The 21,758-nt window shown below is 42.5% G+C and overlaps 1 protein-coding gene across 2 annotated transcripts in view; it reads right to left on the bottom strand.

Annotated features, from left to right (window-relative positions):
• The window catches only part of HECW1 (HECT, C2 and WW domain containing E3 ubiquitin protein ligase 1), a 495,956-nt gene that overhangs the window by 20,034 nt on the left and 454,164 nt on the right, over positions 1-21,758 (bottom strand). For both annotated transcript variants that reach the window (XM_004383962.1, XM_012557718.1), the window contains 2 exons: positions 7,337-7,435; positions 6,618-6,747 (listed from right to left, as the gene is read on the bottom strand). In XM_004383962.1, the coding sequence (XP_004384019.1) occupies positions 6,618-6,747; positions 7,337-7,435 (229 nt within the window). The remainder of the gene's footprint in view (positions 1-6,617; positions 6,748-7,336; positions 7,436-21,758) is intronic.

The following is a 21,758-nucleotide window of genomic DNA, read 5'->3' as shown; positions in this document are numbered from 1 at the left end:
GCATGCAAAAGCCAAACAATGCAAAAGGAAGACAGAGGAATTGATGCCTTTGAATCGTGGTGCTGATAAAGAACACTGAATATACCAGATTGCCAGAAGAGCAAACAAATCAGTCTTAGAAGAAATGTAACGAGAATGTCCTTAGAGATACGGATGGTGAGACTTTGCCGTGCTTAGTGTGGACACGTCATCACGAAAGACCAACTGCTGGAAAAGGACCTCATGTTTGGTAAAGCAGAGGGTTAATTAAAATGAAGGAAACCCTCAGTGACAAAGATGGACACCATAGCCACAACAGTAGGCTCAAACATACCAACGATCATGAAGATGGTGCAGCATCGGGCAACATTTCATTTTGCTATATACGAGATCACTATGAGTCAGAGCCAACTTGAGGGCAGTTAACAAGAAGAGTCTATGGCACATCCTTATTGTTACCACTGGGGACATTTGAACTTTTCTGTGAGTCGCTCAGTTCCTACACTATACACACGTGAAAGATGTACTCCTTTTGTATTTTCAACATTATTTTCCCCTTAATTTTCTGTATTTAGTTATTTGTATTTACTTCATTTTCTTTTTTAAGTAGGTAACATGTATCCATAGAATAAAATTCAAGTGGTACGAAAGGCCATAAGATGAAAAGTAAGTCTCTCTCACACCCCATCTCCCAGCCATGCAGTCTCTCCTCTCTGGAGACAATCCTCCTCACTTCCCTTCCCAGGGACAATCTATGCATATCCTAGGGATTACGTATATATCATCTCTTCCCCCACCTGCCCACAAACAGTAGTATATTATACACACTGTTCTTCATCACACTTTTTTTCACTTAAAAATATATCTTGGCACCAAAAAGACTCCAAAAGAAAACTATTGGAACTAATAGAAAGATTCAGCAGAGTAGCAGGATACAAGAGAAACATATAAAAATCAGTTGGATTCCTATACACCAATAAAGAGAACGATGAAAAGGAAATCAGGAAAACAATATCATTTATAATAGCCCCTAAAAAAATAAAATATTTAGGAATAAATCTAACCAGGGATGTACAAGGCGTATACAAAGAAAACTACAAAACATGACTGCAAGAAACCAAAAAAGATCTACATAAATGGAAAAACATACCATGCTCATGGATAGGTAGACTTAACATTGTGAAAATGATAATTCTATGCAAAGCAATCTACAAATATAATGCAATCCCGATCCAAATACTAACAGCATTCTTTAAAGAGATGGAAAAACTAATCACTAACTTTATATGGAAAGGGAAGAGGCCCTGGATAAGTAAAGCACTATTGAAGGAGAAGAATAAAGTAGGAGGACTCCCACTATCTGATGTACTATACAGCTACGGTAATCAAAACAGCCTGGTACTGGTACAATGACAGATACATTGACCAGTGGAAAAGAATTGAGAATCTAGATGTAAATCCATCCACCTGTGGTCACCTGATCTTCGACAAGGGCCCAAAGTCCATCAGATGGGGAAAAGACAGTCTTTTTAACAAATGGTGCTGGCAAAACTGGATGTCCATCTGCAAAAAAATGAAACAGGGCCATGCCTCACACCATACACAAAAATTAAGTCAAAATGGATCAAAGACCTAAATATAAAACCCAAAACTATAAAGATCATAGAAGAAAAAATAGGATCAACACTAGAGGCCCTAATACATGGCCTTAACAGGATACAAATGATAACTAACAACACACAAATTCTTGAAGATAAGCTAGATAACAGGGATCTCCTAAAAATTAAACACTTATGCTCATCAAAAGACTTCACCAGAAGAGTAAAAGAGAACCTACAGACTGGGAAAAAAATTTTGGCTATGAAAAATTCGATAAAAGTCTGATCTGTAAAATCTACAGGAAAATCCAACACCTCTACAACAAAAAGACAAATAATCCAATTTAAAAATGGGCAAAGGAAATGAACAGACATTTCACCAAAGAAGATATTCAAGCAGCTAACAGACACATGAGGAAATGCTTGAGATCACTAGCCATTGGAGAAATGCAAATCGAAACCACAATGAGATACTATCTCCTACCCCCCACCCCCCTGGCATTATTGGCATGAATAAAAAAAACAGAAAATAACAAATGTTGGGGAGGCTGCAGGGAGATTGGAACTCTTTTGCACTGCTGGTGAGAATGCAAAATGTTATATCCATTCCAGAAAATGATATGGTGCTTCCTTAGAAAGCTAGAAATAGAAAGGCCATATGATCCAGCAATCGCACTCCTAGGAATATATCCTAGAGAAATAAAAGCCATCACACGAATAGACATATGCACACCCATGTTCATTGCAGCATTGCTCACAATAGCAAAAAGATGGAAACAACCTAGGTGCCCATCAACAGATGAATGGATAAACAAATTATGGTACATACACACAGTAGAGTACTACCCAATGATAAAGAACAAAGATGAATCTGTGAAGCATCTCACAACATGGATGAATTTGGAGGGCATTATGCTGAGTGAGATAAGTCAATCACAAAAGGACAAATATTGTATGAGACCACTACTATAAAAACTCATGAAAAGGTTTACACACAAAAAGAAACAATCTTTGATGGTTATGAGGGAGGGGAAGGGTGAGGATGGAAAAATACTAAATAGACAATAGATAAGTGGTAACTTTGATGAAGGGTAAGAGAGTACACAATACTGGGGAAGCCAGCACAACTTGTACAAGGCAAGGTCGTGTAAGCTCCATAGACACATCCAAACTCCCTGAGAGACTGAATTACTGGGCTGAGGGCTGTGGGGACCACGGTCTTGGGGAACATCTAGCTCAATTGGCATAACACAGTTTATAAAGAAAATGTTCTAAATTCTACTTTGGTGAGTAGCGTCTGGGGTCTTAAAAGCTTGTGAGCAGCTGTCTAAGATACTCCACTGGTCTCACCCCATTGGGAGCAAGAGAGAATGAAGAAAACCAAAGACACAAGGGAAAGATCAGTCCAAAGGACTAATGGACCACAACTACCACAGCCTCCACCAGACTGAGTTCAGCACAACTAGATAGTGCCCAGCTACCACCACTGACTGCTCTGACAGCAATCACAATAGAGGGTTCCGGACAGAGCTGGAGAAAAATGTAGAACAAAATTCTAACTCACAAAAAAAAGATCAGGCTTACTGGCCTGACAGAGACTAGAGAAACCCCGAGAGTATGGCCCCCAGATACGCTTTTAGCTCAGTAATGAAGTCACTCCTGAGGTTCACCCTTCAGCCAAAGATTAGACAGGTCCATAAAACAAAACGGGACTAAAGAGGCACACCAGCCCAGGGGCAAGGACTAGAAAGCAGGAGGGGACAGGAAAGCTGGTGATTGGGAACCCAAGGTCGAGAAGGGAGAGTGTTGACATGTCGTGAGGTTGGTAACCAGTGTCACAAAACAATGTATGTACTAATTGTTTAATGAGAAGCTAGTTTGTTCTGTAAACGTTTATCTAAAGTACAATAATAATAATAATTATACATATATTTGGCAATTGTTCCATATCAGTTTAGACCTACCTTATTCTTTCTTTGTTCTTGCTAGTATATTGTTTATTTTTTATGATTTACATGTAAATGGATGAGCTGGGGTGTCTACAAGTTTTAATGACCACACCCTACGCCACTATTTGACTGAGGTTAAAGTTTATTTAACCACTGCTGTATGGCTGCACTTTCAGATTGTTTCAGATCTCTTGGCAGTTATCAGCAATGTTGCAATGAAGGTCCTAATACATGGGTTACTTCAGTCAGGTGTGAATATGTCTATAAGACAAATTCCTAGCTATGGATTCTGAATCAAATGCACGTGCACTTCAAATTTCAATAGATATTGCCAAGGTTCCTTTCATAGAGAGTGAACCAAACTTCTGCTTACTTCCACCTATTTCACCACACCGTCTCCAAAATAGAGTACCGTTAAATTTTATGAGTCTTGACATCCTAATAATGAACTAGTATCTCATTATAGCTTTAATTTACGTTTTTATTGAGAATGAGGTTGAGTATCTCTTCTGGAGATATTCCCTTTCCAGGAAATAATCTATTCATGTTTTTCGCTAATTTTCCATTGGGTTGTTAATTGTTTCTCATTGATCTGTGGGATCTCTTTCTTCCTATATTTAAGGAAATATCCTTTTGTCTGCATTATGTATTGCATTTTATAAAATATTATGCCATTTTAACTCTGTTTCTGGTGTATTTTGTCATGCAGAACTTAATTTTAGTTAACTATGAACAACCAAACCAAACCCACTGCTGTTGAGTTGACTCTTACTCATAGCGACCCCATAGGACAGAGTACAACTGCCTCATAGTGTTTCCAAGTCTGTAAATCTTTACAGAAGCAGACTGTCAACATCTTTCTCCTCTGGAGAGGCTGATGGGTTCAAACCACCGACCTTTCAGTTAGTAGCAAGTGCATAACCACTGCACCACCAGGGCTCGCTTAACTATGACAGTCTTTTATAATTTTGAGATTATGTGTCACATTTACAGCAGCATTCCTTATTCCTTGTTTTAGTATTTTTGTTTTCCCTTTATTTTTTTACATTCAGGTCTCCAATGGACCTGGAATTTATTTCTGTGTAATGTAATGAGTGAGGTTAGGGATCTAACTTAAATTTTTTTTTTTTTAAGATGACTACCCAGCTGTCTAAATACCATTTGCTAAATAACAGTGTACATCTTACAAAATTTACCTTCTACTACTGGGTAAATATGAAGGATGAGCTACAAGTCATCAGACACAGAGAACAGTGTATTTTTTATGTTCACAGAGTATACAGCAGGACAGTTACATGAAGAGTATGTTCCCGGACATATTTAAATATGCTCTCTATAGCTACTGGAGCCCTGGTGGCACTGTGGTTAGGAGCTTGACTGCTAACAAAAGGCCAACAGTTCAAATCCACCAGCCACTCCTTGGAAACCCTATAGGGCAGTTCTACTCTGTCCTATAGTATTGCTATGAGTTGGAATTGACTTGACGGCAATGGATTTGGTGCTTTTGTGTTGTTTTTTTTTTAAATAGTTGACAAAAGAAATAGTTTCTTCTCAAATAGGTAAGAGAGTACTCTTCAGAGGTATGTTTATACAAAATAACCTGTTCAAGATTATTAACTGAGATGTTTGCCTTCTAACTGAAAGGTTGGTGGTTTGAGCTCATGAGCCACTCCTCGTGAGAAAGATGTGGCAGCCTGCTTCTGTAAAGATTACACCCTATGGGGCAGTTCTACTCTGTCTTATAAGGTCACTAGGAGTCGGGATCGACTCCATGGCACACAACAACAACACAACAAGGGGCCGGGTGGTGTGCAGGGTTCAGTGAATAACTCTCATCCACAGACTCAGCACACCAGCCACATTCATGCAAAACCAAACAGCAAACCTGTTGCTGTCGAGTCGATTTCAACTCATGGCAACCCCACGTGTTGCAGAGTAGAACTTCTCCCAAGGGTTTTCTTGACTGTAATCTTTATGGAAGCAGATCAGCAGGCCTTTCACTGGGTGGGTCTGAACCACCAGTCTTTAGGCTGTTGTTGTTGTTAGCTGCCATTGAGTCGCTTCCAACTCATACAACAGAATGAAACACTGCCCGGCCCTGCGCCATCCTCACAATCTTTATGCTTGAGCCCATTGTTGCAGCCGTTGTGTCAATCCGTCTCGTTGAGGACCTTCCTCTTTTTTGCTAACGCTCTACTTTACCTAGCATGATGTCCTTCTCCAGGGACTGATCCCTCCTGATAATGTGTCCAAAGTATATGAGATGTAGTCTCCCCATCCTTGCTTCTAAGGAGCATTCTGGCTGTATTTCTTTAGGTTAGTAAACCAAAATAAACAAACTTGTTGCCATCCAGGCAATTCTGACTCATAGCGACACTATAGGACAGAGTAGAACTGCCCCATAGGGTTTCCAAGGAGCAGCTGGTAGATTCAAACTGCTGACCTTTTGGTTAGTAGCCGAGCTCTTAGCCACTGTGCCACCAGGACTTCCTAGTAGTCAAGTGCAACCGTTTGCACCACCCAGGCCCCACATTCATGCAAGGTGACTTATAAAGTATTTTAACTTAGTTCTCACAAGAGCTCTATTACAAATTACTACCTGTTGTGGGCCTTTAGAGTCTCTTGTAGATGTTGTTCTCAAAATCTCAATTGTTAAATCTGCTCAGACTATGGGTATTTCCTGATAAAAGTGTACTCTATTTGATTACAAGATTGAATGTTACATAAATGCTTGAGGAATACAAACGAGAAGCTTTAACTTACTAAACAGGATTGACATATGTACGTTTTGGAACAGTAGATATTTGGAAGCTAGTGATGAAAAAAATTATTTTTGTAGTGGCATAGATTTAAAAAAAATGCCTTACATATGTATTGCACAGTTCACAAAATGCTTTATAACCAGATTTAGAATATTTATAATAACATTTGATTTCCAAAGACCTAGGTAAAGAGATCCATGTCATAATAAGAAAAAGAAGGAAGAGAACATGGGTTGTTTTGTTAAAGTGAGTAGTCTCCAAAGAATTGTGTTTTGAATGAATGAGATTCCTCCTTTTCTATTTTAAAACAAGCCCCACATCGCACAAACCTGCCCAAAAACCTCTTCGTTGACGGTGAAAGTGAGGTCGAGGATATCTGTAATGTTGTTGTCCTTCATCCACTGCAAGCTCTGGTGGAATTCCTCATCCAAATATTCCAGGTCACTCAAATCACAGGGCCTGGGTGAATCCAGAGGGAGAAAGAATTACTGAACAAATGACTGCCTAGAGCTCTTTCCAAAATGTGGTTATGTCACTCCTGGCTAACATAGCACAAACTTCTTCTAACAATTTCATACTTCTGAATAATACTGATGGCACTTTTTGGTTGATTCGGTAATCTTTTGGAAAGGAAATACGAAAACATTTGTAACAACAAGCATGAAATAATTATTGACTCATGGACTCTTGCCATGGCAACTGGAGAAAAGTGTCATTTTCAAACAACTAAGTTACAAACAGATCAATTCTAATTAATAACTTAATGCAATCTTTGTAATCTTATTATAATGACAATATCAACTGATTCATATTCACGACATAACATTATGATTGATAGTTTTTCCGTATGCTTACATAAAATCTCCCAATGCCTTTTTATTGTACTAAAGGTCAATGCCATATGGAAGCATTCAGAACAGTAAATTGTCATAAACCTAACAAGAATGATGAGGGCAAAGCAGAGACAAAGGGCCAGTGGTGCCCGAGGGATCAGTGCTGGCTGAATGCAGGCAGGACTGGGGTGGAACCTGGTCTGCGAGATACTTACAATCTCAGGAGCGCCTTATAGAAGGGCCTCGTGAAGAAAGCATCAAGAAGGTATTGATGGATCAGAGCCAGGCCTAGGATGCGGCCGCTAAACCTGAACCTGGAACATAGACAAGGCAGAGAAATTTAAGGGCAGGTGGGGATTTACACTGTTAAATATTTTAATTTCTATTTTTATATTTGATGTGTTTCTTTACCGTGTTCATCTTAAACTGCTTAAGGAATTTGACAACGGATGATGCCAGGGTGGCACCTATTTCTCCTTCTTCTCATTCTTCACCATAAGCAATGCCTATGTGCTTGGCGTGTACTAACCCACCACCCTGCCCCCATATACCAGGTTAGAGTATTTTGCCAGAATCCTCTTCTCAGACATGGAAGTATGAGGACCCAAGAGGAAGAAGCCCTAAAAAAGCCAGTTGCCATTGAGTTGATTTGGACTCATTGTGACCCCATGTGTGTCAGAGTAGAACTGTGCTCCACAGGGTTTTCAATGGCTGATTTTTCAGAAGGCGATCACCAGGCCTTTCTTCTGAGGCACCTCTAGGTGGACTCAAACTTTCAACCTTTCAGTTATCAGCCAAGCACGTTAACCATTTGCACCACCCAGGGGCTCTGGGAAAGCTCTAGTGAAGGGGAATGCAGGTCCCCTAGATAAATACCCCACAGTGAACCTGAGGAAAATGTGAACCCAAGGACACAGAAAGCTTTCAGGACAATGTGGCAGTGCCCATTCAAGCATTCCATCTGAAGGTCTGTTGTGTGCTTGACACGACACTGGGAGGTGGAGGATTTGAGTACAAATCACATATGGTGGTTGGGCTCACAGGCTAGTGGGGAGACTTACATGCAATCACAATATGGAAGATTAAGCTGAGTGGGCACTGTTATTCATATTACCAGCTATACAGAAGCAAAGAGCAAGGCCTCTGCTGTGGAAAACTGGTCATGTGGGCCTGGCCACCTGTGGCTCTAAGGGCCTTATCTAATTTAAATCCTTGTTGGATAATTGTTTCTTGTTGTGTGCCATCGAGTCGATTCTGACTCATAGCAACTCAATAGGACAGAGTAGATCTACCCCATAGGGTTTCCTAGGCTGACGTCTTTACGGGAGCAGATCGCCAGGTCTTTTCTCCCATGGAGCCGCTGGTGGGTTTGAACTGCTGACCTTTCGGTTAGCAGCTGACTGCTTAATAATTGCACCTCACGTTGAATAACTAGCTTTTTGTAATTTTTGCTGGTTACCTGCTTCGCTGTCTGAGTGCTGAGTCTTCCCGCAGCTTGCTCCTGCCATTGGCCCTGTCTCTAAATGAGCTTGTTTGCCTGATCTAGCACCCCATGGTGATCCCATTCATGTGGGTCTTGTTCATCTATGGCATCTACCTCCATAATTGGGGTGTCCTCCTGGTCTCCCATTTAACTAGGTTTTCACCTAAGCATGGTCTTAGTCTTGGAGTTTCTCAGATCCTCTGGTTGGAATTTCCAACTAATCCATCGCCATTGCCTTTCATGAGGCTATTTTAGCCTCGAAAGATTATACCATTTACCAGTTGCCACTGAGTTGACTCTGACTCATGGCGACCCCCATGTATGTCAGAGTGGAACTGTGTTCCATTGGATTTTTAGTGGCTTATTTTTCAGAAGTAGATCATCAGGCCTTTCTTCCAAGGTGCCTCTGGATGGACTTAAACTTCCAATCTTTTGCTTAGCAGCCGAGCGTGTTAACTGTTTGCGCCACTCACGGACTCCACCTCAAAAGATTCCCTACTCTATAATAGCTAAAAAATTGTTAAGATGAATAAATTATCTGATTCCATACAATAAGCATAATTATAAATAACAGCACTTAAAGCTGGCATGCTTAAAGCAATTGGTTCTTTTTGTATGAAATAATATATGAATATTAACTCTGAAGAGGCTAGAGGCAACTAGAATCTCAGTAAAGGTGCTGGGGAGGCTTATAGGAAAATCAAGATCATCTTAGAGTCTTTGAGGCCAAAGTATCCCCTGTGCTTCAGCCCTCAGTGTTCTTTCCTGACCACCTCAATAACTGGCCACCCCTGATATGTCACATCTGGTCCTCACAAGCCTGTGGCCACCACAAAAACAGCCAGTTGCCACTGAGTCAACTTTGACTCATGGTGACTGTTCTCCATAGGGTTTTCAATGCTTGAGTTTCTGGAGTAGATTACCAGGGCTTTCTTCTGAGGTGCCTCTTGGTGTATTTGAACCTCCAACCTTTCTGTTAGCAGCTGAGCAAGTTCACCATTTGTACCACCCAGGGACTCCGTGTGGCAGCCACAAGCCTGCGTCTAAAAATATGGTTTGCTCCTACCTTGGGGTAGGTACTGTCTTACCCACCCTAACTAGACTCTAAGGTATTGCTACTGATGCTTCTAACATGACGGTGGGAGTGTGGCCATCCAGGTGGGGATGACTGAGATGATCCAGACTGAGGAGTGAGCAAATGCCACACACAGAGGTGCCTGGTCAAGTACCCTTCTCACTTAGAGTGGCCCTGGGGGATCCAGTAAAGAGAAAGAGTAATCAAGGCAGATGGCCAGTATAGGAACACATGCAATAAATGAAAATAATGAATGAGAATATTACTTGCAGCTCAATGTTAAAAAATTGAGTATCCAGATGAATTGTCAATTTTAAAGCAAAAATGGAAATTATTAAAATCTATTCAATAAGAAGTAGAAAACATAAATAGACCAATAACCATAGTGTAAACTGAAAAAACTTTGAGGAAAAAGGACTATTTCCAATATATTCCTGGTAGCTGTGATTGGATATGTCTTTTTCAGAGACATGCTCTTTCAACTTCTCAAGAGATACAAAATCTTCCTGTTAGTTAAATAGTTCCCAAATCAGAAAAGTGTGCAAACCTTCTTAGTTGGTTCCTCGTTGTAAGCTAGCAGAACCACAAAATGAAACCTGCCAAAGGCAGCACAAAAAGAAAACTGAAGATCTCTCGCTCATACTTGGAAAAATCCTAAACAAAACATGAGAACTGAACTTATAGATTCATTCCCAGAACAATGGAAAATGATGAAGAATGTTGGATTGTGGAATTCAACTAATACCAGGAGTTCTGTTACTAGAGTGAATTATAAAGCCCAAAGCTTTGTAATGTTAGAAACTGTAAAGGTACTTGGCAACATCTATCATCAATTCCTAGGGGAAAAAAAAACAACTTTGTAATAAACCAGGTATAGAAGAATGCTTCCTTAACATGGTAAAAAACATCTATGTTAGCATCATATTTACCCGTTAAAATACAGAAGGATGCTCGTTATTACCATTCTTTACAATGTTCCATCAGTTTTAGTCACTGCAGCTCGTTATAAATGATGTACATAATTAAAAATGACAAACTGGAAATGGATTAGAAATATCTTTTATAGAATGACTATTAGGCTAAGGCATCTTACTCACATGCTCTCATTGATCCTTGCAACAACTCTCTTTCATGGTTATGACTACCTCCATTTCACAAATTAAGAAATTGAGGCTCCGTAACTAGCTCAGAGCTGTAGCCAGGACACAGACCCATTTCTGCCTGATGCCAGGCCAGGCCTTTCCATCTGTTGTCCATTTTGAGAAGGTGACCAGACGGTTAATAGTCTGGTCTCTGGGGCCACGCTGCCTGGTGTGGGACCTTGTACAAGTAGTTACCCCACCCAGTTCTCAGATTCCTTTCCAGAAAACTGGCACATAATGTGCACTCTTTAAATGGTAGCTATTACTATTTTATGTTGGCTACCAACACCTCCTTGTACTAAGTAGAAACATTTTGGTTCAAGTAACAGAAACCCATGTTCAACTAGCTTAAGCCAAACGGGGAATTCATTATAGGGCATGGCGGTGTCTCACAGAATCCAGGGACAGAAATGTGGTTGGAGCTCAGGAACATGAGGGACTTGAGGGACTTCACTCCCTTCTCCCTTGCCCCTCCACCCCGCACTCCCTTTCTCCCACCTAGACTCTCCTCTTGGCTCCTCTCTGCATCAGCTCCTTGTCTCTCACTGCCAACACCTCCCATGTTGCACATCCTGGTGTTCAAGCACCTAGAGACATCAACTTAACTTCCTCTGACCTGGGTCCAAATTTCCAGCAAGTTTCCCTGATGGTCCCATCTCAGGTTGGAGGCCTACCCTGGATCAATCATCAGTGACCGGGGAACAGGGTCTGGGAAGGAAATTTCAGAGTCTAATGTCTTGCTCAGCACTTTGCAACTTGGCCCACTGTTGTTTGCCTCTCAACCAGGAGCTCGGGTCCAATGGAGTGTAGGAGATGGGGTCATTTCTAGCACAAGGAACTGCAGTGCAGACCACTGACAGAGGACAGCTTATTTGCTTTGAATGGGGTAGACCATAAGATGGAATTTCTAACGACAAAATTATCCTGGTTTCACAAGCTGATGTGGACAACTAGTAGGTACTAGATCTTTTTTCATAGCTGTGCAAGCAAGCTATGATAATGTGGTCTGGCTTTCTATAAACACAGACAGGATGGCTCTTAGCCAGCCCACTATATACAGTAAAATATATGCCAGAGTGATGAACCGTGATCTGGGCTATGTTTTTGTATAAAGTATAATATACTAACTATATAATTCAATCCAAAACAAGGGCTTAAAAGGCATACATTGGAACAGAAAGCCTTTACTAGCTGATGAACTGCTGTGGCATACAATTCCACAAAGGAAAAAACACTTTCTAGTAATGGTGTACCTCCTTTATTTATCTCACTTACGTCGAACAACTATTTGTTGGAAAATTGATTACATTTGCTGTTACCACAAGTTACAAATGTGTAGGAATTATGAGATAGAAAGAAAATAATCTTCTTTAATTTCTAGATCTAAGATAGTATGTCCACATGCATAGCAAAAAGATGACTGATGAGATACTACTTCACACCGACCAGGATGGCTATTATGAAAACAAAAAATAACAAGTATCGGTGATGATGTGGTGAGATTGGAACCCTCATCCACTGCTGGTGGGAATGCAAAATGGTGCAGCCACTGTGGAAAACAGTTTAACTGTTCCTCAAACAGACAGGTGCACACCAGTGTCCACTGCAGTGGAAACAACTCGAGTGTCCATTAACAGATGAATGGATAAACAAAATATGGTATATCCACAGAGTGGAATATTACTCAATCATAGAAAGGAATGAAGTATTAATACATGCTACGACATGGATAAACCTTGAAAACATTATTCTAAGTGAAATAAGCCAGACATAAAAGGACAAATAGTCTATGATTCAACTTACACGAAATATCTAGAATAGACAAATGCCTAGGGTGGTTTCCAGGGGCTGGGGGAAGAGGAAGAGTAAGAGTTATTGCTTAATGAGTATGGGGTTTCTGTTTGGGGTGACGAAAAAGTTTTGGAAATAGTGGTGACGGTTGTACATTATGAATGTAATTAATGTCACTGAATTGTAGACTTAAAAATGGTTAAAATGGAAAATTTTATTATACGTGTTTTAGCACAAAAAAAGAAACAAAAAAACCTGAAGAAACTATCCGGATAAGTTTAGCAAAAAAAAAAAAGTTTATGGTTTGATCGAAGTTCCTCGGTACAAATAAAGAGTTGCTAAGAATAAAATTAAAATAAGGCCCTACAGAAGACCCCCCCCCCACCTGTGGGTGCGCACGTGCAGTGTTAATGCTCAGGCCCCAGTCGTTTCTCCAGTTCAAGAGCCCCACGTGCACTTGTGTGGCCTCACTCGCTCCCTCCACTCTGGGAATCCCAGAGGAGTCCCATCTGAGCTTGAGGGCCAGTCCTGCTCAGAGGCGCAGCACTGCTCCCCCTTTGTTCTGGGCTGCCATTCTGGAAGTCCTGTCGGGACAAAGCGTGGCAGTCTGGGCCTCCATCCCCAGCACACAGCAGAGACGGTGGCTGTGCCGCAGGCGCCCTCTAGCGCCGCTGCCCCTGCCTCAGGCTCAAGATCCGCTCCCGGAGTGGCCAGTGTTCGTTTTCATTTTACTCGTCTGCATTGTCCTGTTCTGTTAGAGGCACCTCAGGACAGAGTTGCTGAGCTCTAAGAGTTACCGGGACTGCTTTAGAAGTTTACCCCCTGCCCTTTAACCCCGAGGGTGGCGAGGTCATGGTGGGTCTGGGGGGCAGCCACCAGCACTTATTCTCATCTAAGCCGCAGGCGTTGCTGCCCACTGCAGCTCACTGGCCACTTTTCTGCTTCTCGGGGCCCCAGAGTCCCTCCTCGCAATCTGCTTTCTGTTGGTTCCCCCCACAACCACATCAGACATGGCCACACGTGCCTGAATTCCAACGATGGGCACGATTCAACGTCTCTTCCCAGGAGCGGCCTCACTCCCAGGTAAACCAGCAGATGCAAATGTGTACAACGTGGAGGTGGCTGAGGGTAAGAGGAGATGAGGCATGCCGCCCAGCTCCATAAGCCAACACATCTAAACCCACATGCCCACTGTGCCGTGCCTAGTCTCACAGGAGCCCTCTTCCCAACCAGCAGATTGGTGGGTCTCAGCCCTTTCTCCATTCCAGCGCACCTGAGGGACGTAACACACTGGTGGGCAGGAAGAATCGAGGCAGTAACCTTCCACTGGGAAAAAGAGAATGTTTCTCCCTGCGACTCTGTTTTGGGCATAGTTTGAACCCCCGCCCCCCACTCAAGTGATTCTAACCTGCCATCCTCATAAGAGGTATTTCTGGCTTTTTAAAAACCATAAACTATATTTTTCCATTTCTTTACCTGTCAGTGATGTGTTTCCACAGAAACATATGTAGACCTACAACAGCACAGCAAGATGATCCATATAGCAAAATACCCAGAATCCCATAATTAACAGAAAAAAAAAATCCTTTCTGTGGAGACTCAGTCAACATGCTCTGTTTTCATTCAGAGAGAAGAACGTGGCCAGCTCACAGATTTTTCAACCTAACCCCATTGGCGCTGTAGTCGGTAGAAATGTCGCTCTGACTGGTAGGAGTTATTTTCATATCCTTGATTTTCAGGATGCTGCAAGTTTTTGTTTTTTTTGGTATCACAACCCCCTCCCTGCCCCCTCAAAGAATAATAACAGATGTGGGTGTTTTTAGCATAAAGAGAAATATAAGCAACATAGAAAATATCAAATATAAATACATCAACCCTATCAGCCTGTCATGGATGTGTGTAACAAATTGGCTAGGCCATGATTCCCAGGGTTGTGTGGTTGTCCTCCATTTTGTGATCGTAATTTTATGTTAAAGAGGATTAGGGTGGAACTGTAACACCACCCTTACTCAGGTCACATCCCTGATTCAATGTAAAGGGAGTTTCCCTGGGGTGTGGCCTGCACCACCTTTTATCTCTTGTAAGAGATAAAAAGGGAAGCAAGCAGAGAACTGGGGACCTTATACCACCAAGAAAGAAGCACCGGGAGCAGAGCGCGTCCTTTGGGCCCGAGGTTCCTGCTCAGAGAAGCTCCTAGTCTGGGGGAAGACTGATGATGACGAGGACCTTCCCCCAGAGCCGACAGAGACAGAAAGCCTTCCCCTGGAGCTGATGCCCTGAATTTGGACTTGTAGCCTACTGGACTGTGAGAGAGTAAACTTCTCTTTGTTAAAGCCATCCACTCGTGGTATTTCTGTTAGAGCAGCCCTAGATAACTAAGACATAGCCAAAGGCAGCGTCTGTTACCATGATGGGTCTCCTGAACATCAATGGGAGAGAGCACAGACATGTTTATGTAAGGGGATTAGGCCACACATGCTCCTTTGTCATGTCCTCTTGTCTTTCCACAGTACAGCAGGAGACCCTCACATATCCAAGAATATAGGCTGTCATCATCCTTTCAATGAGCTACATATGATTTCATTTTATGAGTGTTCTGCAGTTTGTCAAACCCTTCCCTACTGATGGAAACCTAAGAGAAGGAACATAATGGTACTGACTGTATAGGGCTGTCTTAGTCATCTAGTGCTGCGATAACAGAAATACCACAAGCAGATGGCTTTAACAAAGAGAAATTTATTTCTTCACAGTAAAGTAGGCTAAAAGTCCAAATTCAAGGCATAAGCTCCAGGGGAAGGCTTTCTCTCTGTCGGCCTTCTCATCAATGTTCCCCCAGACTAGGAGCTTCTCTGTGCAGGGACCCCTGTCCAAAGGACGCGCTCTGCTGCCGGCACTGCTTTCTTAATGGTATGAGGTCCCCCGACTCTCTGCTTGCCTCTTTTTCCTTTTATCTCTTGAGAGATAAAAGGTGGTGCAGGCTACACCTCAGGGAAACTCCCTTTACATTGGATCAGGGATGTGACCCGGGTAAGGATGGTATTACAGTCCCACCCTAATCCTCTTTAACATAATATTACAATTACAAAATGGAGGCCAACCACACAATTCTGGGAATCATGTCCCAGCCAAATTGATATATGCATTTTTTGGGGGACACAATTCAATCCGTGACAAGGGCAATTGTCGTTAGCTGCCATTGAGTCTGCCCCTGACTTGTGGCAACCCCATAGACAATGGAATTAAACGCTTCCAAGCCCTGCACCGGAAACCCTGGTGGTGTAGTGGTTAACAGCTGTGGCTGCTAACCAAAAGGTTGGCAGTTTGAATCCACCAGGTGCTTCTTGGAAATGCTACGGGGCAGTTCTACTCCATTCTATAGGGTCGCTATGAATCAGAATCAACTTTACGGCAACGGGTTTGGATTTTTTTTTTTTTGGTTTGGTAGTCCTGCGCCATCCCCATGATAGATTGCGGATCAGACCGTTATGATCCATAGGGTTTTCATGGGCTGATTTTCAGAAGTAGATTGCCAGGCTTTTCTTCCTAGTCCACCTTAGTCTGGAAATTCCGCTGAAATCTGTTCAGCATCATAGCAACAAGAAAGCCTCCACTGACAGGTGGTGGCTGTGCATGAGATGCATGGCAGGGAATTAAACCCAAGTTTCCTGCATGAATTCTACCCCTGAATTACTAAGATGCTATAAGACTTTGTACAGGGACTAGCAGAGGTCAGTCAACCTGGGTGTTTAATAAAGATTATCTGCGGATAGCACACCTGACCTCTTACACCAGGCTCAGCACCCTAGGGCCACACACACAACCGGACTGAAGGGTGACAATGTGGACTGGACCAGGGACTAGCCTGCAGTCACCTGCTGTTGCAGCTGGAAACTGCTGGGCTTACAAAGGGCATTCATTTATCACGGTGCCTGGCACAGGGAAAGACTCAGTCAATTTGCTGAATTGAATTAAATTGAAAATTATCATCTGGTTTTATCCCAGTGGAGCATAACTATACAAACCTACTGAAAATTTCTGAAACATCAACCGACATCTGAAGCCTGTCCAGCTAGGTCAATTGTTCAAATTTCCACTATTTATAGTAGGTCTCCCACCAGGAAGGTGGACAGAAGATCAGATTGCAGACAAGAGTTTAGGTGATTGAGTCAAGATGTGGTGAATGGTTTCTACCAAGAGGCTAAAATAGTAGCCCTTTGCCTCCCTTCCTCTGTCCCTGTTCAATCTCTCTAACAAAGCTTTGCATGGGCACATGTAATGATTTCATAGTGTATTTTTCAACTGATTGCTTAAATGAAAGCAGTTTGTCTAATGGCAAGATGTAGTCAGGAAGCTTGGGAGAAGAACCTCTCATTCACAGACCAGTATTTATGGGAAGGGAAGCAGGATTGTTTGCCAAATCAGGGAGGAAAAAAGATCTAATAATACCCTGGAAGGATCTTTTTGGATAGTGGGGAAAAAATGATCAACTTCTAATTAATCCCTTTATATCTGAGTGATATGAAAATGGAACAAAGCCCTCAGTTCAGTGCCCCAGGCAATATGCTAAGTATAAAAGAGTGCAGTGGTGTTTCTGGCAGTTTGATCCCCTGGTATTAAACATAGGCTCCTAATCATTGTCTCAAGGTGTCTCCTGGTTCTGGTGACCCTGTCCGAGTCTTCCTCTTGACTTGTAAGCCCTTGGTCTCTCTCTCCTTGACCTTTGGCTTTGGCACGTTTTAATGCATCACAGCTCAGCATCAGAGACACTCTCTACACCTGCTTCGGCCTTGAGAGACCCAAAGCTGGCCCTGCCTCTTAGCCTTCCTGCCTAGAAAGGGGATCCAACAGCATACTGGAGGGCCAGAAGGAGGCTGGACACTTGGTGGTAATGTGCTTGGCTATTGCTGCCTTGGGCAGGGGGTGGGCTGGCAATGGGTAGTTGAGGCAGATGCAGGGACATCTGGCAGGACACTGAGGACTGCTCAAAGCCCTGCCCACAGCCTGCAGAGTTTGAAGGTCTCCTCCAAATGCCGTGGCATCTTCCGGAGCACAAACACCTGTCAGAACGAGACCATGCTGTACTGGAAGATCTTAGAAGCTCAAAAACATTTTGTTGAGTAAATGAATGAGCCTAGAGGACTGCTATAGCTGCACCTACCCCTGAATGTCCTCAGAACATCATCCCAATGGCCTGCCTTTCAATATATGACCCTGTGGCTGTACCCACCTCTTCATTGCCTACCTCCTGCAGACTGACAGCCAGATGGTTTGTGTTGGCTGAGTTCTGGAGCAATCTCCCTGCTGCAGCAGTCATGTTTTCCATCCCTGCTACTTCCTGGATCTTCCTAAGTCACTGATTTCTTGGCAAGGGACCAGGATCTATAGGAGCTAAGGTCCTTTAAGGGGTCCTTTGTGGTCTCAAAAGAACAGAGCGGAAGTTCTTGCCCACAGCTCTACTGACATTTTAGAAGGAATAATTTTTTGTTGTGGGGCCTTTCCTGTGCATTGTAGTATGTTTAGCAATATCCCTGGCCTTCTCTACACACTAGATTCCAACAGCACCCTCCTCACTCCACTTGTCACAACCAAAAATGTCTCTAGACATTGCCAAATGTCCCCTGAGGGGAAAATTAGGCCTCTCTTGAGAACCACCGGAATAGAGCATAGAATATGCAGGTAGAAATCCAAATAGGTGATGATATTCTCCTTTTTAACTGACACACAGGTACCACTGCCTCTCCTAAAAACTTGAGGAAGGCTGTCTGGCCCTCTGAGGCAACGGAGGTCATAGACTCGAGGCTATGTGCTCTACCCTACCCATGTCTGAGTAGTTTTTCATCACTCCCTCAATCTTTCAGTGTACCTTCCTCCTCCACCAAATATCATTTCAGACTTCTACCCAGAATGTGGGCTGTAGGCTTCCTTTGAGGATGGGATGGGAGGGAGATTCCTTCTGAGCACACTAGAGTATGTCCATGTGCCGTCCTTTCTGAGGGGATGATGTCTGAGCAAGGATCAGAATGAAGAACGAGAGTGAACCTCTTGGAGAATAAGCCTTAACAGCTGAGGGAAAACTAAGTCCTGAGGGAAGAATATGTCTGGTTTATTTGAGCAACAGCAAAGAGGCCCATGGGGGTGGGATGCCAGAGAACATGAATTTGGAGAGAACTCATATACCTCATACCTCATGCCCAGAGAACAGATCATGCAGGGCGTGGTAGGCTATGGGAGGTTCTTTAGATTTTATTCAAAGTGTGATGGGAATCCACTGGAGGTTTCACATAGAGTACATGAAATGGATTAACTGATGTGTTAAAATGATGTTTAATGGTTGTTGGCTGGAGAGAGGTGAGGCTGGCAAGGGTGGAAGTGAAGAGGCTGATTTGGAGGCTACCGCAGTAATCCAGATGGGAGGTGATAGTGGCTTACCCTACGGGTGGTGGTAGTGGAGGTGACGAGAAGATGTCAGATTTGGGAAGTATTTTCATGGTAGAGTCAAGAAGCTTTGCTGATGGATTGGCTGTGAGGTATGATAAAAAGAGCGGCACCACGAACAGTCCATGGTATTGGGCCACAGAAACTGTGTAAATGGTGCCCTTTACTGCGATGAGAAACACCAGAAGAGGAGAAGGTTTGGGGTGAAAATCGAGAGTTCTCTTTTGGACATATCGAGTCTGTAGTGTCTATTAAATATCCAAGTGGAGATGTTGAGTAGGCAGTTTTACTGACAAGGGACAAGGAACAGGTCCAGGTTTAGATATAAATGTGGGGTTGTCAAGATAGAGATGGCATTTAAAGCCATACAGCCAGACGAGATCACTAAGGAAGTGAGTGAAGACGAGGAGGCAGACCAAGGGCTGAGCCCTGAGTCATGCCATGTTCAGGGATCTGGAAGATGAGGAGGCAGCAATAAAGTAAACTGAGAAAGAACAGGCACGGGATGTGGTGTTTCAGGGAGGAAGAGGCCAGCTGTGTGAGTGCTTCTGAGATCATGTAATAGCAGATCTGAGGGTTTGTTGACCTTGAAGAGAGCTGTTTCTGTGGAATGGAGGAGATGAAAAAGCTGGCAAGAAGGAATGGGAGAAGAGGAGGTGGGGAAGTACAGACAGCTCTATCTAGGAATGTTCCTCTACGGGGGGATGATGGATCAGGGTGGTAGGTAGAGGAAAGTGTGACCTCAAAGGAGGTTTTTTTTTTTTTTTTTTTTTTTAAATGAGAGAAATTATACTATGTTCACACATCTTCAATTTCAACCTACTATGTGCCAGGTGTATACAAAGATACAAAAGTAAATGTTTGTTTGAGGAGTTTACCAGGTAGTAAGGAGGATAGACACAGCAATGCAGCATTTCATTACCATGTAGTACCTGTGGAAGGGGTACACACAGATGTTCTGAGAAGACAGAGTAGGGCGATTTAGCTTGGCTTACCAAAAAACCAAACATGTTGCCATCGAGTTGATTCTGACTCATAGTGACCCTACAGGATACAGCAGAACTGCCCCATGGGGTTTCCAAGGAGTGGCTGGTGGATTCAAACTGCCAACGTTTTGTTTAGCAGGCAAACTCTTAACCACTGCGCCACTTGGCTTAGGAGGGATTAACTCTGGGCAGGGTTCCTGGAGAAGGTGACAACTGAGGTGAGCCTGGAAGAATGAGTAGAAATTAGTCTACTCAGGAAGGAAAATTATTGAGCCCTAAGGAGAAATGAAGTCCTGATTGATGTTACAGCGTAGATGAACCTTGAAAACATTATACTGAGTGAAAAAGTCAGACATAAAAGGACAAATATTGTATGAGCCCACTTATATGAAATATCAAGAATAAGCAAAGCCACAGAGACAAAAGTTTGTTAGTGGTTACCAGGAGCCGAAGGAGAGGAGATGGGGATTTATTGCTGAAGGGGTACCAAGTTTTTGTTTGGGGTGATGAAAAACTTTTGGAAATGGATAATGGTGATGGTAGCACAGCATGGTGAACGTAATTAATGTTCCTGAATTGTACACCTAAAAATGGTTAAAATGGCAAATTTTTTATTATATATATTATCTCAATAAAAAACAGAAGGTTTCCCAAACAAATTTTTATGAGAAGAGTCAGGAAGTGGAATGGCATATGTTTAGCACACAATTCATCATTATCAGTACCAGTTGCCATGGAATCAACTCCAACTCATGGTGACCTCATGTGTGTCAGAGTAGAACTGTGCTCATAGGGTTTTCAGTATCTGCTTTTTGGAAGTAAATCACCAGACCTTTCTTCTGCCTATGGGTGGACTCGAACCTCCAACTTTTTGGTTAGCAGCCATTTGCACCACTGGGGGACTCCAATGCATGATTATTAGGGCATAACGCGTGAAGAGGGGCAAGCCCTGAGATCAAGCCAAAAAAAGAGGACACTAGGAAGAAGGTTTTGTTTTCCATGCCAATGAGTTCAGCTTTTAAATTGTTGCAGATGGGGAGCTATTGAAGGGTTTAAGCAAGGGAGTGACATGCTTGGTTTGGTATTCTATATAAATTGATTTGCAGCCATGTAGAGGATTGTTTTGAGGAGCTGGGGCAGATTGAAGTGTGTTACAATATGTTCAGATGATTGTGGGAAACATTTTGGAAATCAAACAGGCAGAATGGGGAGCTTTAGATGAGCAGACATGAAGGGTGACAGTAAGAAGTCGCTGAGTCAGGAAGAGTAGGACATGTTAACCTGCAGGAGGATCAAGGTGGAAAGGTCTAGAAAGTATTTGGATAAAAGATTTGAAGCTCAATCGAAAGGCCAAAGTTGAAAATATAGACTTAGAATTCATATTTTGACATGGAGAGAAGTTTATAAAACAGTAAACTTTGATTCCATTGGTATATTTTATATAAAATTATATCTAGCTTTCCATCCATCCATCCATCCATCCATCCATCCATCCATCCATCCATCCATCCATCCACCCAGCCACCCATCCATCCATCGATCCATCCATCCGCCTGAAAGGATTTAAGTCAAAATATTAATAATATTTATTTCTGGTGGAAAAAATTTCCTCATGTGTATTAAATTTTTTTCAGTAACATGCATTACTGATGTAATAAAATTGTATGTGTTTATTTATACTTACACATAATAGAGATATATGGAAATCTAGGAAACAGTGTTGTC

Source organism: Trichechus manatus, unplaced genomic scaffold (genome assembly GCF_000243295.1).
Source record: "Trichechus manatus latirostris isolate Lorelei unplaced genomic scaffold, TriManLat1.0 scaffold00114, whole genome shotgun sequence".
Taxonomy (NCBI): domain Eukaryota; kingdom Metazoa; phylum Chordata; class Mammalia; order Sirenia; family Trichechidae; genus Trichechus; species Trichechus manatus.
Note: the sequence above shows the minus strand (reverse complement) of the source record. Positions and strands in the feature narration are given on the sequence as shown.